This window comes from Marmota marmota, unplaced genomic scaffold (genome assembly GCF_001458135.2).
Source record: "Marmota marmota marmota unplaced genomic scaffold, marMar, whole genome shotgun sequence".
Classification (NCBI taxonomy): domain Eukaryota; kingdom Metazoa; phylum Chordata; class Mammalia; order Rodentia; family Sciuridae; genus Marmota; species Marmota marmota.
Window position 1 is genome coordinate 15223782 of NW_026000174.1, and position 17516 is coordinate 15241297.

General features: G+C 51.9%; 1 protein-coding gene across 16 annotated transcripts in view; it reads left to right on the forward strand.

Annotated features, from left to right (window-relative positions):
- The first annotated feature begins 19 nt into the window (after window positions 1-19).
- Window positions 20-17516, forward strand: part of Arap1 (ArfGAP with RhoGAP domain, ankyrin repeat and PH domain 1) — a 63042-nt gene continuing 45545 nt past the window's right edge. For 5 of the 16 annotated variants that reach the window (XR_007342281.1, XR_007342283.1, XR_007342282.1 and 2 more), the window contains exon 1: window positions 13671-13691. Coding sequence is in view for 1 of the 16 variants with exons in the window: in XM_048788120.1 (XP_048644077.1) it covers window positions 12805-12828; window positions 13607-13691 (109 nt within the window). In the remaining 15 variants the exon portion in view is untranslated. Of the gene's footprint in view, window positions 151-12718; window positions 12829-13606; window positions 13692-17516 lie in introns of those variants that run through there. The other 11 variants (XR_007342285.1, XR_007342286.1, XR_007342287.1 and 8 more) reach the window with 6 other exon arrangements.

Sequence of the window (17516 nt, forward strand, 5' to 3'; positions counted from 1 at the left end):
TCTCCGCTCCCCCCTCCCCGGGGCGTCACGTGGGGCTGGCGGAAGCGCCCCGCGGGGTGGGCGCGACCGGCCGGCTGCAGCGAGTTGGCGGTGGCAGCTGGAGTCAGTAGCGGCCCCGGGACTTCAGGTCCCCGCGTGGACACTTCACAGGTCAGTGCTTCTGGCTTCCTTGGCCCCCGGTCCGCAGTCCCCTCTCCTGGTGTGTCTGCAGTTTCCCATACCTCGGAAGGGAACGCCGAGCCGCGCGGCTACCCAGCGCTGGGCTCCCACTTCCCTGGGTTATCTCCTCTGCTTTGCTTTTGGCCGGGAGTGGGATGGGGTGGGGGTCGCTGCTAAGGATGAACTGTTGGGTCAGAGCGGGCAGACACCGAGCTTCCAGCCCTCAGCCCCTCAGCATGAAGGCTCCCAGGCTCCGGAGCCAGCTCGCTCTCGGGAGTCTTGAAATTCTTAATTGTAAAATGAAAGCTCCCACCCCGTTGGCTGCTGCTGAGACCCTTAACCTTTCTGCAGAACCGTTTGACCCAGGGCCTTAGACCCGGGGCAGGCTACTTCCGGTGTCTGCACCTTAATTCTCGGCCGGTAAATGGGGGCATGGCCTCCCAAGAGCTTACCTGGCCCAATTGCTGGAAAAAGGAGGGCTGTGTTCACTGAATGGGGTCAAGCCGGAAGTAGGTGGTTGGGCCTGTAGAGCACAGGCTTGGAGTACCACCTGGGGACACAGGGTGGTAATTGGTCCCAGGTCTCCAGGAGTAGTTTTTGGTGCTGGGGAACTCTAATCAGGAGCCATTAGAGATGGCTTCTACTACATGCACTCACCCAAATCTCATGTCCTAGGGAGCCTTCTCTCGGGGAGCCACACTGGTGGGGAGGGAGGGCTTCAGGGGCAGACATGGGAGGGATGTTTAGGAAAGTATTTGAATGCCTACAGTCTCAGGGTCCCAGACTGAGGCACTCATGATACCTGTCCTTCAAGAGCCAAGAGCACTCAAGCTGGGGGAGACCTCCCAGCAAGATCATTATAGAGTAGAAGGAATCCAGTGGAGCCATGAAGACAGGTATGGACAGGTACAGGCCCAGGGAGGAGGAGATGACTGGAATGGGCCTTGGCAGGTCAGTGGCAATTAGTGAGGTCAACGGGCCTTCAGGTGAGGGCATAGCTGTGCAGAGGCAGGAACCTGGATGGTGTGTTTGAAAAATGGCATGGAGATGGGTGTGGTTGCAAGGGGTGACAGGGGAGAGGTGTACAGAGAACTCATCCTTATATTCCAAGGGTCACTGGGGATTGTCTAGACCCTAGCCTAGGGACCCTGCCTCCCCATTGGCCATTTGCTCACTGGAGTAGTATAGGAGGGAGGTGTCCCAGGCAGAGTACTGACAACTATAGTGTGTGTGGTAGAGGAGGGCAGAGGTCCAATGTCCCTCATTGCCCCCAGGCTTTATTTGGGCATTCAGTCTCCTCCCTCAGTCCCAGCCTTACCTTTCACCATCTGGGCTCTAGTTATTTTTCTCCACACATCAAGAATCATCCTTTTGTGCAGATTGCATGTCCTCCCCACACCCTCCAGAAGTTTTCTCTCTATCCATATCCCACGTTATTTGGGACTTTAGTTTTCAGAAATGGGCTGCTCACTCTTTCCAGCCCAGTCTTTCAGTCCTCTCTAATAGCACAAGTTAGGAAGGGTCTTCCTGGAGCTCTGTGGAATAAGGTACTGCAGCGCCATGGGACTAACTGGGACTTGGGACCTGAAGTCCCAGGGCACCACCAAGCACTGTCTGGCAAGACCCCATACTTCTCAGATCCTTCATTTCCCCATCTGCAGGATGGGGTGGTGATCCCTGGCTTCATGTCCCAAAGAGAGACTGTGCTGGGGCAAAAATATGGTCTATCTGAAAATAAATCCTGCCCCCAGCATTGAGCATTTGAGTGAAGGAAAGAAGGAACCCAGGAAAAGTGGTCAGTTCAGGAGGGCTGCAGAGTACTGGGGCCAGTGGTGGACCAGGCCTAGGGCACTGGCTAGAGGGAGGGGAGTCCCCATCACCCTCCTGGGCCTCTCCCCTTCCCACTCCACTCTCCCTTGGCTAAGCTCAAAGCAGCCGCCAATGCCCAAACAAGTGGCCTGTGTTCCCAGGGGAGGGGGAGGGGAGGCAGGCCCTGGGCTCCAGGCCCGTCTGTCCAGCGTCCAGTACTGACCCTGGCCCCCGCCCCTCTCTCTGGGTCTTAACCCTTGGGGGCCTGGACTGGGTTCTGAGCTGCTTGAAGGCTGGTGCTTCTTGCCCACCCTGTTTTAGGTTTTCAAGGGTTCTGTGAACCATGGGGGAATGCAGTAGGGTATCAGTTGGAAATGGGAAAGAAAGGAGGGATGAGGGATTGGGGAGAGGCCCCCTATGGCAAATACAGCCATGAACACTTAGACACCACTTGGCTCAGAAGCTTCTTTTGCAGATGATGACACAGAATTAAGGGCCCCGAGATCAGACCAGGATCACACAGGAAGCCTGGGCAGGGGGCAGGAAGTATCAGGACAAGTAGACTCCTAGTCTGGGGAAAGGGAAGAAGAGAGGGAAACTTTCTCTGAGAATCTACCAGGTACGGAGGCTATCACTGCTTAAGAGGAGAATCAAAGAGGAAGACACTGAGCCTGAAAGAGTTTAGTACTTACATTAGTGAGTACTATGTCGGCAAACATGCATATAGTGTTGTAGGCATCTTCATGTCTGTGTGTATATAGATATGCATATACATACACACATGTGCATTTACACAGTTCTGGGACTAAACCCAGGGGTGTTCTACCACTGAGCTACATCCTCAGCCCTTTTACATTTTATTTGAGACAGGGTCTCACTGAGTTATCCAGGCTGGCCTCAAACTTGAGATCCTCCTGCATCAGCCTCCCAACTTACTAGGATTACAGGTGTGCACCACCATACCCAACTACTTTTATGTATATTAACCAATTTTATCCTGCCCACAACCAGAGAGATTAGGTGCTGTTTTACAGATCAGGAAACTGAGGCAGAGTGAGGCAGAGTAACTGGCCTTAGTAACAGTGGATTAGGGTAGTGACAAGATCAAGACTCAGGCAATTCCTTGCCTCCTTTAGCCTGATTTCCCCTCTCCCAGGCTACTGTCACCCCTGGAGCCAGGGTCTTGCTCAGTGAGGGACTTTCCCTGGGTGATGGCCAGTGTCACTTTGAGCCAAGTGTGTCCCCAATCAGGCAGCCCTGGGCCCTCCTTCAGAAGTAGAATCCATCCCTTGGGCAGCTCCTTGCACCCCATCTTCTGGTCTCAGCCCCCTCCACAGCCCTATACAGAGGGAGGTTTCATGTTTTACTGAGGAGAGGGATTCTTCACTGAGAGTGGCCACGTAGGTCTGAACAACATAAGGATATGAGGGACCCAGACATCTGCCTCCAGTGTGTACTCCCCACGAAGCTCAGGGCCTGCCCCTGATTCAACACTAGGGTCCTCCAGCTCTGGTCAAAGAAGACATCTTGTCCATCTATGCTCACCCCTGGGCAGACCCCCAGACCTGTACATTCCAATAATGACTCTGGGATAGACAGTCCTAGCTCAAAGAGGCAGATGGTGCCAGGTGTCTGGGAGAGTCTGGGGCTATAATGCTTGGTTCATCTTTGCACAGTCTTCCTTTGCAATGTCTCTCATCTTTTAGGTGATAGTTCAGGAAGGACAAGCTTATCTCCCATAATTAGTATATCTGGCCAGGCACTGTAGTGCATGCCTATAATCCCAGCGACTTGGGAGACCGAGGCAGGAGGATTGCAAGTTCAAGGCCAGCCCAGGTAATTTAGCATGACCCTGTCTCAAAATAAAAAATGTGCTGGGGATGTTGCTCAATGGTAAAGTAAAGCACCTCTGAGTTCAATCCCCATTACCAAAAGTAAAAAAACAACAACAACAAAAAAAAACATTAGGACATTTGCCCTGGATCATTGGGATGGTCAAGAGTGGCTGAGAGGGGATATGGACTTAAGTAACCAGTTCAATAACATTGTGATTTAGTTTAGTAGAAGTAAATTATTTAATTATAGTTATAATAGCATAACTATTGTTTCTTGGAAGCTGTGCCAGGCAGTGTGCTAAGAATTTTGCATACTGATTTCCTTAACAATAATTTGATGGGGTAAACACCACTCCCATTTTATAGATAAGGAAACTGGTCCCAGAGAAGTTAAGTGATTTGCCCAGGACCATCTACTGGGCATTTGAATTTCTTTTGCTTCAGTGGGAACCCTGAGCATGGGGAGGCATTGCAGACAGAGGCATTGCAGTCCCAGCCTGGGGACTCCCAGTTGGAGTCACAGGCAGAGAATAGAGCGCCACCTGTTCAGGTGATACACTGGTGCCCAGCTGTGGAGCCAGGATCCCATCAAGGGTTTCCTGCTTGCAGACTGGACTAATTACTGTTGAGTCCGGAGTCCCCAGGAGCCCAGGGCACCTTCTGGAAGACTGATTTCTGCTCTTGTACTGTTTGGTCCAACCTGACTTTTGGTAATACAGTGGTTTTTGGATGAAGAGACTGAGGTCAGTAGAAGGTAAGTGACTTACTAGCAGTGAGCCAAGAAAACAGAGGGCTGGGACAGGAACCCAAGTTGGTGGGGGCTGGGGGGGGGCTCTAAGATGTACTCAACCCCTGCCTGGGGCCTGGTTGGACCCCCTGAAGCCCTGAGCTTCCTCAGACACTTCCCACATTGACTTGCAACAGAAGCCAATCTTTCTTCCTGACCAAACCCCAGAATCAGTTCCTCCTAAGGTGCCTGGGATCTGCCACAGTAGGGTGTCAGTGACTGACCAAACCTAGGAAATATTCCTAGAGCCAAGAGGCCAAGATGCAGAGCCCACCTGTGATCAGGAATGTGATGCTCATGACCAGAGGGGTCCAAGGAGGGCTTAAAGGGTCAGAGTCCCCCATGGAGGGATATGGTAGAGTCTTCCTCCTTATCATTGTCTTCATTGTCATGAGGGCAAAGGTAAGGGCAAGAGGGGGAGACCTCTTATGACCATTCCTCTGTCATCATCCCAGGCCAGGGACCAGGGGCCATACCTGGAATCTTAGCTGCCCAGAGGCCCTGGAGGATCCTGGCCTGGTCTGGCCCTAGTTCCTCTGATCACGCCTGTGTGGGAGCTCCTGATGGGACAATAGCAGGGCTGAGTTGCCACTGCACATTGGTCTTCAGATCCATGGGTGTCTCTAGCCAGCTTCCCTCCTGGCCCACCTCTGTGTGTCCCTTACTCTCCTCCCACCATAGCACGAGGGCCTGGAGTTAGGAACTCAGGGTCTGTCTGTGGCTTCTAGCTAAGTTCAACTTCCCTGAGCTTCAGGGAGGGCAGGGTGAAGTGGCTCCTTGGATATTCCAGGCTCACCAGCCCCAGATGTGGACAGCACAGGGCAGAAACCAACCAAACTGGACAGGTGGGAGGTGAAAGTAGAGGTAGAGGAGAGTTTCTCTTTCCTCTCTGCTCCCTCCTTTTCTCCACACTGGCTGACAGGATGTTAAGATTCCGAGATTCTAATCATCAGAGATTTCAAGGATTCTAGGGTTTTGCTATGTCTGTCATTCTCAGCTTCTGAATTTCTGAAGGTCCCAAGTTCCAAGAGCCTGCACAACTTGGAGTTGGGGTGGATCACCCTGAGTTGAGGCTGAGCCTCGTGCCACTCTGTAGACAATCTGGTGTTCAACCGAGGATCAGAGAGTTTTGCAGGCTGCTGGGTGAATAAGAAGCCCCACTGGCCTCCAGCCTCTCCGTGCTTTCTGCCCACACCACCCCCAGCACACACACCCTGCTGCCTCCCTTTCCAGAAATCTGAGGAGCAAGCCACAAGGACAGGGTGGGAGCAGAAGAGACAGCTGTGGTTGGAAGGCAGGGGCCCCCTCTGCATTGACTGGGAGTAGTGGGGCTGTCCCCATGGACACCAGGTCAGGTTGAATGGAGACTCAAGGAGAGAAGGTGGTGACTGGCTGGGTCACAGAGCAAGGTCAGCATCATACTGCGGGCATAAAAGCCAGCACGAGATGTGGCTCAGCAAACCAAGATCAGGCCTTGAAGCTTTACTCAGGCTTAAGAACACTTACGAAGAGAGGTGATTGGCAGAAATCTGTGTCAGGGAGCCCAAGGGGAAGCACTATCCGGCCTTAGGGTGCCTGGGTCTTGGCTGAGGGCCTTGGGGTGGTTCAGGATGCTTCCCCCAGCTCTTCCCAGTGCTGTCTGGTCCTGTGCTCAAAGGGCCTTAGGCACAGGAGTGCTTCCTGGGAGACTCCCTGGCTGGGTGAGCTCCTTGCTGGGGCTTGCTTCTTAGCCCCTTCCTGGCCACTTCCCTCTGGTGGGGACTCTGTGAGGTGGGCTCAGCAGTTGATGCCCCAGTGGTTAGGGTGGCTGGAGCCCAACCCTGCACCCCTTGATGTGAATTGGGTGAGGCTTTCAGCCTATGAGCCTTGGTTCTCTTTAGGGGTGACCTCTAGCTGGCTGCTGTGTGGTTTGGCAGCTAAAATGCAAGTTTGTTTTTAGAGGCCATCATGGGCCTGGTGGGGAGAGAGGGACCCTTTCCTCTGGAGTCAGGGCTGGGAACTGATATTATTTCCAAATGGCAAGACAGCTTGGGGTGGAGTGTCCCTTGCTCGGTGAAGGGGTATTGGGGTGTCAGCTGAAGTTCTAATTCCCCACTCAGGCTGGGGCTCTTCCTCCTGCTTCTTCATTTTTCCTCAGTTCTACAGATGGACATGCTAAGCCAGGGAGTGTCTGTTCCAGAAATGTGAATCAGGACACTGACCTGCCTCTACTGCTGGTGGCCTGAAAACCCACATTTCTCAGGGCCAAACTGGCTTAGCCCACTTGGAGGGGCAGGTTACTGGATAAGAGATACTGGTTTGCTCCATTATCTCTGAAGTCATCTGAGGACCATCTGCCTACTAGTTATTCCAAGCTCAGGCCTGGTCCTGTTCCTGACTTGCTGTGTGGCCCAGTTAAGCTTTTGCCCTCTCTGGGACTTAACTTTTCCTTCTGGAAATGTGGAGGATTGGAAGTGGTGGTTCTTAATGTGGGAAGAATGGATGGTTGGGGATTACAAAGTGCCAGAGGGAAAGCAGGGCTGGATGGGACAGCAGGAGGGTAGAGCTGTAGCTGGTGGGCCCCAGCAGGATGGGGGCATGGTGCTGGGAGGCTAGAGGCTGGACTTTAGCCACACTTGGGTTGCTGACTTGCAGGATGATCTGGGCTACTTGCTCTCCATGTGTAAAATTGGGGAGTATCCTTTCAGTCAATAGCTATTCATTGTGTGCCATCTTTGGGACATGGGAATCAGATCATGGTCCTGTCAGAGTTAGGGGTGAGAGACAATATGTGACAGATAGAGTCACACTGACCAGTGGTGTGATCAGAGCTGTCATGGAGTCCGAGACTGCTTCCTGGAGCAGGTGGCACTTGATCTGACAGGGTGAGGTAGAAAAAGATGTTCTAAGGTTCTAGACAGATGGAATGGTTATAAGCAAAGGCCTGATGGGAGGTAGTGCTGATGTTGGGAGTGGAGGGAATAAGGCCAGAGATGAGGGACAAGAAGCAGAAGCCAGTGGGTGGGGGCCCACTGAACCCCAACTGGCAATGGGGAGCCACAGAAAATTAGGCAAGCAGGGGAGAGGCAGCACTTGCCTCGTGGGTGGTGGTTGGTTTCAGAGACTCCTGAGAGCCTGTTGTAGTTCTGACCTGCTCTGGGGAACTGTTGAGTGATGCATGGGAGGGTGGGGTGTCCTGAGAGTCAGCACTTCCCTCTGTGTTGGGGGGCTCCCCAGAAGTGTTTATTGGGCCAGCCCAACAGGAAGTGGCTGGGCCAGCCTCAGAGGTCAAAAGAAGGGATAAGCCCAGCCACAGAGTCAAAAGAGCCTCAGAGTCAAATCTTTGACTCTATCCCTCCAGTCTGAACTTTGCCATAGATCTTGACCAATACCCTCACCTGTCTATCTCACCAGGGTGAGCTGGGATCAGCCCCAGATAGAATGCCTCCCAGGTCCAACCTTCTGCAGCCCCTGCCCAGCCCTGCCCACCTCTGTGTGTGTGCCCAGCCCCTGCTGCCCATAGCAGCTCCGAGACTTTTGGGGGAAGGATGTGAGGCAGAGGAGGAGGGGGATTCAGGAGGGAGAGGAACAAAGGCTGAAAATACTGACAGATGTCACATATTGAGTACCTGCTGCAAGCCAGGCCTTCGTAGATTTCCGTCAATATCTTTCATCTATAGTTATTGAGCATATTTTGGAAGACTGCTCCAGCTCCTAGGGATACAGCTATGCATAAAACAAGGCCTGTGCCTCCTGGCTGAGGAGGTTGACATTAACAAATATATAAAGTGATGTCTGGTAGTGATAAATGAGATGTTGAAGAATGAAACAGGGTGAGGAGAGAGAGACTTTTAGTGGTGCTTTTATAGGTCCATTGATCAGGGAAGGTATAGCATTTGTGAAGGTGCCTGAAAAAGTGTGGGAAGGATTTGTGCCAATGTCTGTCCAAGAGCATTCCAGGCCCAGGGAGCTCCAGCGCCTGGTCTGAGGCAGGAGCCCATGCAGTATGTGGTATTGGAGCAGCATCCAGAACAAGCAGGTAGGAACCAGTAGGGACAGACCTCACAGGGCCAGGAGGCTGTGTGCCAGATGGAGCTTTTACTCCAAAGGAGTGAGAGCTGGTCAGCTGTGGATCTGTTTTGAAGGCTTAAATTTATTCTTTTCTAGCATGCAAGACAAAGCTGTCATGATTCTATTACACAGATGTGTAAACTCAGGCTCAGAGAAGTTATGTGGATTCCCCTGTCTCACCGTCTGTGGCCGCGCGCTCTGTCCAAGAAACACTCTACTGCCTATCATGGCTTCCTCTCATCTAGACAGTAACAATGAGCATCTTAGGTTAGACTTCAAGTTCTGTCTTAGCCTACACTTGCTCTCTCTCTTCTACCTGCCCTCCCTGTCCCCTTCCTGGGCCCTGTGTGTTTCTGTGTCTTTCTGAGGAGATGGGGTGGAGAAAGGATCCAGGCAGTCCTTGATTCAGATTCTGGCCCCGGTGTGGCCTTGAGCAACCTCTGAGGCTCAGTTTACTCATCTGTAAAGTGGTCTAAAACCACCCGCTTTATCAATGTGTGTGGTATGGTGGCTGTGGATACAGTACTTGGCAGATAGTAGCCACTGAATAGTGTGTCCTCACAGTGCTCTGAGCAGGGAAGGCTGACCAGGGGAGCAGGTTAGGATGCCCCACTGTGGCTCTGCTGGACAGGGCTTGGAGAGGAAGGCTGAGTCGGGGAGTCCTCCTGTCTTGCTGGCTGTGTAGTGGGGAAAGCTGAGGTCACACAGGAAATCAGAGGCCATAGCCTGTGGGAATGGTTTCCCATCTCCCTCCTCCCTTCCAGTCACAGCCCCTTCCCCTGCCATTCTAGCCACCCCCACCCCCCAACACAGCAGCTTCCCCTTTCAGGTGGCAGCAGCGAGGGTCCCACTTATCTTCCGGCTTCTCCATTCTCCTAGGGGCCACCTAGGGAGGGGCAGGTCTGGGTCCCTGTTCCCCTGGGCCACAGTTCTGGGGTGCAGAGGAGCCCACCAAGTCCTCCTGAGCAAGCAGGAGCCTCTGGTTTCTGGTCAGTTCTTCTCTCTACCGTCAATGCCATGCTGGCCCGAGGCCACTCCAGTGTATGCCAAGGGGCCTGGCAAGAAGAGCAGTGGTCACCCTCCTTCTGTCTGCTCCTGCCACCAGTGATTCTGTGGTCAGCCCTGTGTTCCCATCCTTCTGCTGTCTTCCTGTTTCTGCCTCATTTACAGTGCTGATAGCCCCTCCTATCTCCCCATGGGTAGCGGTCACAGCAGAGGGTTTCCTGGAGTTACCCTGTGGCACCTCAGGCCTGCCTCTACTCAGCACACACACTCTGTGGTGTGAGAGGTGCCCTGGGAAGAAGTCCCAAGCCCCAGGAGACCATGTTAGTGACTGAGGGTCATGGGCCAGGCCAGTGCCCTGTTGTGCTTTTGGCAGGAGCGCAGGTGTGGGTCATGGGTGGGAAGGGCCTGAGCTGGCCCTGGAGGATGAAGAAGTGGGGCAGAGAATGTGGATGTGGGTTGGGGCAGGACCTTTGCCATATCAGGTTCACCTCGTGGACTTGAGGGCAGGCTGGCTGTGGGTAGGGAAAAGCAGGAGGCAGGGACAAGGGGTCAGGGTCCAGGCGAGCTAGGCCAAAGGCTGGTATAGCTGTCAGTGGCCAGTGCTTACCATAGGCCCTGGGTTTCATCCCCTGCACTGCAAAAATAAACCATCAGAGGCCTGTTGTAAAAGGTGACAGGGAGAGGTGTGACAAAACATGCCATAGAGGAATGAGTTGGGAGAGGGGAGTGGTCCCAAGTGGCCCATCTGGGGAAGGGTACATGACAGGAGGAGAGGGATTAGTATGTGGCAGACTTTCATGAGGCCTAAAATCAAATCCTTTTTACTTTCAGCTTCATTTTTTTTTTTTTTTTTTTTTTTTGCAAGTGAGGGACTTTGGAGTCATAGCTTGCTTCCTACCTGACCCTCTACTCGGAGGGCACTGAGCCATGAGGGGGCCGAAGGGTGAGTGTCAGGGCTGGGGTGGAGTCAGATGCTGTCTGGAAGACAAACCACGGAGTCCGGGGAGCCTTGGGTTTACTGGTGGGCCTCGGTGCATTTCTGGTTTGGGAGTTGGAGGCTGCGCTCTGCCTCTGGCCTCTTAGGCCTGGGGAAGACTGGGAGGGACCTTATTTGATAGCTGTGTGTGAGATCCTCAGGAGTTGGGGAGGGGGCTGTGGGTCTCTGTCTCTCATTCTCCAGTCTAGATGACCCAGCATATCAGCAATTTTGTTTATATTTCTCTTAGTAATCTATTGCATGCTTTATTTAAAATGAAGCTACTGTATAATGATAGTGTTAGGGAACAAACTGCAAGAAACTCAGTGCTAGTTACTTAAATACATTTCTCTTTTTTCCTTCTGATTATAAAAGTGATACACAGTTGTAAAAACTTCAAACAAAACAGACATCAAACTTGTAGAAAATCTTTCAAGATGGGTCAAAAGTTAACATTAGGCATGAAATTACGACCTGGGCAGTCTATTGTCCCTTAGTCTTTAGTGTCTCTCAGTCATTAATAAAACTGTGGTTTATCATTTTATCAGGGTGATGCTGGTGGGGCTACCATAAGAAAGTTGCTAAAATATCATGTCTCATTGGGCACACCCTAGGGATGTGATTGCAAGTTCAAAGCCAGCCTCAGCAATTTAGTGAAACCTTAAACAACTTAGTGAAACTTTGTCTTAAAATAAAAAAATAAAAAGGGATGGAGATGTGACTCAGTGGTTGGGTGCCCCTAGGTTCAATCCCTTGGCACCAAAATAAATAAATAAATAAATATTATTAAAATTTGAAAAAAATCATGTCTCTCATCTACACTCTGTGGATGTGTGTTGTACACTGCCAAAGGGTACTGGGGGATGGGTGGAGGTGATGGCTGGAGAAGAAGATCTGAAACCCAGCCTTTCTTCTGCTTGCTGGGCTGTATGCCCTGGTGCAGGGTTCATGGAGGAAGAGCCTTCTCTATCTAATTTGTTTAAGGGCCCCACCTGGGTTGAAAGCGCTTCTTTCAGATCAGGGTGCCAAAGAGCAGGTGTGTTTGGTTTGGGATGGGAGGTTGTGGTGTCTTGGGCATGGCAGGCAGAGGTCCAGCAGGCAGTGGGTGTCTGGTCTGGAATGATGGGTGCAGAGGGACATGGCTGGAGGTGAGTGAGGTAGTCATTGGTGTCGGGGGTAACTGAAAACCTCGGGATGCTGGGGGTCCCAACTAGATTCTGGTTGTAAGTCCAGTGCCATGGGCTATTCTGGTCAGCACTGGCCAAGGCCTTGGGATTAGGGACAGGAAGTGACTGCCTTAGCAGCAGAGAAGTGAGCAGAAGATGAGCAAGTGTAGCCTCCAGTACACATGTGGTGACGCGTCATGGTTGTCTGGGTGCTGGGCAGGGACTGAACGCTTCATTTTGTGGAGAGGGAAACCGAGGCTTGGAATATCACATGATTTGCCCAGGGCTTCAGGCAAGAAGTGGTGGAGCTGGGACTGAGTCCAGACTTGCTCTGCATACTGGGTAGGGGTGCCTGAGTCCTGGAGCCCAGGGACTTGCCCACAGACCTCCAGCTTTCCGCTAGGTAGCTGAGGCAGCTCTTCATTTACGTGGACCCTGGGGACACTTGCCATCAGCCTCCTATGCTTCAGGGACTCCAGACAGGCCGTACTGCAGATGGGACGGGACTCTCCTGGTGCTAGGAAGGTTAACAGGGCAGAGACACAGGCAGGAGCAGGACACGAGCCCTGGTGTGTCTTCTTGGGACTTGTAAACAGTGGCCATCTATCCCTGAGAGATAGAAAACAGGTCTCTTGGCCCAAGGGCAAGCTGACTAACCATTTGGGAGTTGCGCTTGCTGTCTTGCAGGAGGCAGGTGCGGGTGCTGAGAGAGCTTTTTTTTTTTTTTTTTTTTTTTTTAATATTTTTAGTTGTAGTTGGACACAATACCTTTCTTTATTTATTTTTATGTGGTGCTGAGGATCGAACCCAGGGCTTCACATGTGTGAGGCAAGTACTCTACACTGAGCCACAAACCCAGCCCAAGAGCTGTTTTTTGCAGGGGCGGGGGTCACTTCTGCACCCTTGGGGCTGGGAACCCAACCCCCACCTAGTTCCTCATATCTACAGGAAGTGTCTCCAAGGCTTGCCCGCATTAGCCTGAGCTAGTGGAGTCCCAAGCGCCGAAGCGGTTGGTAGATGTCCAGGAGGGTGACCCTGCCTATAGGTATCACCTGGTGACTGGGCCGGGGAGGGCTAGACATCGGGGTCTAGGGCATGTCCAGGGTCTGGAGCATGTTGGGCTCCAGGGCAGTTGTGCACAGTGGGATTGTTGGTGGAGAGCCCGAGATCTGAAGGCCGTGTGGTGTAGTGTGGTGGGGCAGGTGGTTGTGCTGTGTGGCTGTCGGGTTGGTAGGAGGTGTGTGCCCTGGAGGCAGTGCAAAGTATGGGTTTGTGGTACTCTTGGGGTGTGACTATGTATGTTTTTGGTTCCTGTGTAGACAGCTCCGAGGGGTTTCTTGAGGTCTGTATACTCAGGTTCCTGCCCACCTGCTCGTGCTGGGAAGCCTGGGGCAAGGGGCAAAGGGCTGGCCATGCAGAGAAGGAGGAGGTGGGTGAGTGAGCTGAGACCTCAGCCTCCTGTCCCCTGGAGGGTTGGATCTTTCTTTGAACTCAGAGTGGAGCTCTGTGCAGAGGGGGCCCTGGAGATTCAGTTTGGGGAGATGTTCTGGCCCAGAGGACTTCAGAACTGAGTGTGGAAGGAGTTAGGACCTTTAAAACTGCCCTGTGCCCTGACCAAGGATGACTCATTCATGCGAAGCAGAATGCAAAGAGGCTGAGGGACGCCTCAGAGAGGGACACAACCGCATGGGTCAGCAGCCTGCCGTAGCTTCTCTGGGTGTCCTCTCTTCCCGTCCTGCAGAACTCTCTGAACTTCAGGTTATCCAGGTCCTTTCCTGTCCTTGGGCCTCTCACATTCAGTTCCCTTTGCCTGGAACAGGATCCCTCAGGAAACCTCTCTGACTCTACAAGACAGAGGCAGCCATATCCTCTGAAGGCTCTGTGGGCTCCAACAAGTAACCTGGGTAAGTTTCCACCACATGGTGTGAAAGGGGGTAAAAATCCTAAGTCTTAGGGCTGGGGATATAGCTCAGTTGGTAGAGTGCTTGCTTGCATGCAAAAGGCCCTGGGTTCAATCCCCAGCACCACACACACACACACACACACACACACACAAATCCCAGGTCTTGGGATGGTTACAAGGATGAGTGAGAGGAAGGTGGGAGTCTGCAGAGGCTGGGCACACAGTGGCACTTAGGAGATACAAGAAGCTGGGGTATGGTTGTCATTCTTACTGGGCTACCAAAATGGTGCCATCCATCAGTGGTGGGTAGGAGTGCTGAGAGGGAGATGCCAAGCTGGGACAGAAGTGGGGCTCTGAAATTTAAACTCTGCTTTGACTCCAACAAGAGGGACTCAAGCAAGACATGAAGAAGGACTGTCTGGCAAGGATTAGAGATTCCAGATGACTGTTTCTTACTTCTGAACTGGGATTGGGTGCCCTTGTGAGCCATCCAGGTGCTGGGCTCCACTGTGGAGAGCAGGGGAAACAAGAAGAGGTACAGACTCTTAGAATACCCCAGGCCACATTGGTTGGATGGAGGTGGATCCCTGCAAAGAGAGCAACCAAAGAAAACAGAAACAGTGCTGAGCTGTATGGCTGTACAGAGGCCTAGGACACCAAGGGGCAGTCAAGGAGGACTTTCTGCAAGAGATGGCCTGGAGCCAGTGCTCTGAGGAGGGAGGGTGTGGTTTATTTACTCATTATCAGCTGACAGTTTTAGGGGCCCCCATAAGCCAGGCCAGCATCTGGTATAGGAAGTGACATGGAGAGAGTTGCGGAGGGGGCCAGCCCAGCCTGCCTGGGGCTTGGGGTATGTCACTGAGAATTTGAGCAAGTCACTTCCTCCCTGTGGGTGTTTGTTTCTTCTTCCATTATAGTCAGGGCTGGACCAGGTAGAATGACAGCTGATGAGCTCCTGAGAACACAGGGATCTGGCAGAACTTTAGCAGGGTTGGGACCCTGGCCATAGCCAGCACAGCCAGCGATGGCAGAGGGAGATGAGCCAAGCGAGAGAGGAGGCCTGGGCCCTTGGGTTGGGGAGAAAAGCCCCCCAGCTGTGGCTGTGCCCTTGCTACAGGAAGACATTTGCCTCTGCCCTGACCCTGCCTCCCTGGGGGTAATGACTCTCTAGGACTTGTCATAGCAGCATAGTTTCAATTCCTAAACCAGGGCCAGGGTGAGGACAGAGTAATTGAGGTGTAAAATTTAAGGGGGGACTAAAGACCTCTGATCATCCAGGTATATCTTCTTTTTTTTCTTTTTAGTACTGGGATTGAACTCAGGGGTGCTTTACCACTGAGCCACATCCACACCCCTTCACATTTTTCAGTTTTAGACAGGGTCTCACTAAGTTGCTCAAGGGCCTTACTAAATTGCTGAGGCTGGCCTTGAACTTGTGATCCTCCTGCCTCATTGTCCCAAGTTGCTGGGATTACAGGCATGTGCCATCACACCTGGTATAAGATATTTTAATGCCATTTAAAAAAAATCAAAATTTATGCCAAAAATACATGATGAGCAACATTATAAAATATCACAGTTTTCAGTAGAGAGAGGACAGTATTGCTGACTGGGCCTGCAGAGGCCCAGCCTCTGCAGAGCGGTGCTCCACTCTTCTTGTGTCCAGGAGCTTCCCTCTCCAGGGAGCTGCCCCTGACCCCAGCCTGGTGAGGGCCCCCTGGCTGATCTCATGAGCTGGTGGTGTTTGATCCCTTCTGGCCCAAAGTTTCTAGAGGCACCCGGTTCATGCTTCTAGCTCCTTGAATGGGGAAGTCATAAAGGGGTGTCAGTGTGAGACCTCACGTCTCTGACCTTGGCTTTTGCCCTTTAGTGAACGAATAGGAACTTGAGAGAGGCCCAGTGGGGGCCAGGCTCTGTTCAGGGAGAGGGTGGTTTCCTGTCTCCCTTGACCAGTCCGGTAAGGTGGCTGGGACCATTATCAGTCCACTTGTGTTACACCTCAGTCAGGTGCCTGGCCTGTAACAGGTCCTCCTTCGTGTTTGCTATCACTTTTGAGAAGCAGTGAGCTGAGTGATTAGGAGTTGAGAACTGTGCTGCCCAATGGAGATACAGTGCAAGCCACAAGTGCAATGGAAATTTGCTAATAGGCACATTAAAAGAAAAAGATGCCAGGGCCGCAAGTGTAGCTCAGTAGCTGAGCATGTGCAAAGCCCTGAGTTGATCCCCTGCACTGGGGGCTCGGGTGGGGTGGGGTGAGAAGAATTAGAAACCATGTGCAGTTAATGTTATTAACATTTTAAATCTAAATCATAATATTATCATTTATCATATAATCAATAGGAAAATTTGAGCTATTTTACCTTCTTTTTGTACCGAGTCTTCAAAATTCAGTACACCTCATTTTGGGGGGCTACATTTCAAGTATTCAAAAGTCATCTATGGGGCTGGGATTGTGGCTCAGCGGTAGAGTGCTTGCCTAGCACGTGAAAGGCCCTGGGTTTGATCCTCAGCACCATGTAAAAATAAATAAATAAAGACGTTGTGTACAACTACAACTAAAAAAATAAAAATTAAAAAAAAAAATCAAGCCATCTGTGGCTGCTGCTGGCTACTGTACTGGACAGGGCAGGTCTAGACTATACTCAAATTGCTTCTTCCCAGCGTTGTGACTTTAAGCAAGTTACTTAACTTCCCTGTGCCTTAGTGGTTTTTTTTTTTTTTTTTTTAAGTAGACTAATAATCAAATGTACCTGATAGGTTGCAGTGATGTTGAGTTGATGTAAAGTGCTTAGGTATCTGGCATAATAAGCAGTGTTTGTCTTCTCTTTTTGCCTTTTGAGTAACACTGCCATTTTTGCCAACAGTTTCATCTAAAGTACCGGTTTCTTAAAATTTGTTTTTATAGTACCTACTTAGAAGCACATACCTGTTTTTACCATTTCCTAAGCAATGATAATTGTAGGGTCTACATAAGATAAATACCTATTAGTAAACTGTAAAATGGTCAGGAATGCCTGCCAAAGCCATTTTGCAGAACACAGGAGTTTTTTGGCTAACCCTGCTCTTATGGCAAGGAGACCTGACTTGACTCCAGGCCAGGGGAGGGAGACCTGTCCATTCCACTGCACCCCACTCTCTCCAGCCCCACAGAGCCTGTGTTGCCTGGGCAATAGGAGTCATGGCCTGCTGAGAGGATTGGCCTGTTCTTTCTCCTCCCCTGAAAACCCCCTTTTTTGGCCCATTTTCCTCACCTCCCCCCCAAGTTTATGAGCATGGCCCTGGGGTCTCAGGCCCTGCCTCAGTTGCCCCACCTCTGCCCTCAGCACATGTTGTGGTCCTAAGACTTAGTGGAGAGGGCCCTGCATCCTGGGCTCCACCTCTCCCGAGAGGCCACAGGTTAGGGGAGACTCCCTTAGCCAAGGAGCTGCATCTGTCCCTTCTTGGTGACCTCCTGGGGGGCAATCTCTTTGCCAGCTAGCCCCCACATGCAATCCAGCCACTGGTCCTAGGGGCGTGGAGAGTGGAAGTGCTGACTCCCCTTCACACCTGTGCAGCCCCCACCTCCAGAAGGTCTGTCTGGCTGCCTTCCTCGTCCCTGGAGGCCTTCTTCTGGTCCAGCCTCCATTGCTTGGCTTCCAGCTTCCCTGAACCCTTCTCTTTTCCTTTTCTTCTTCTTCTTCCACCTCTTTCCCACTTCTGCTTTCTTCCCCTTTCTTTGCTTTTCCTCATTACTCTCCCCCCTGTCTCTTCTCCTCTTCCTCCTCCTTGGCATTCTGGCTGCTCCAAGTGGCCTCGCCTCATGGACTTTCTCCCCCATCTCTGTCCT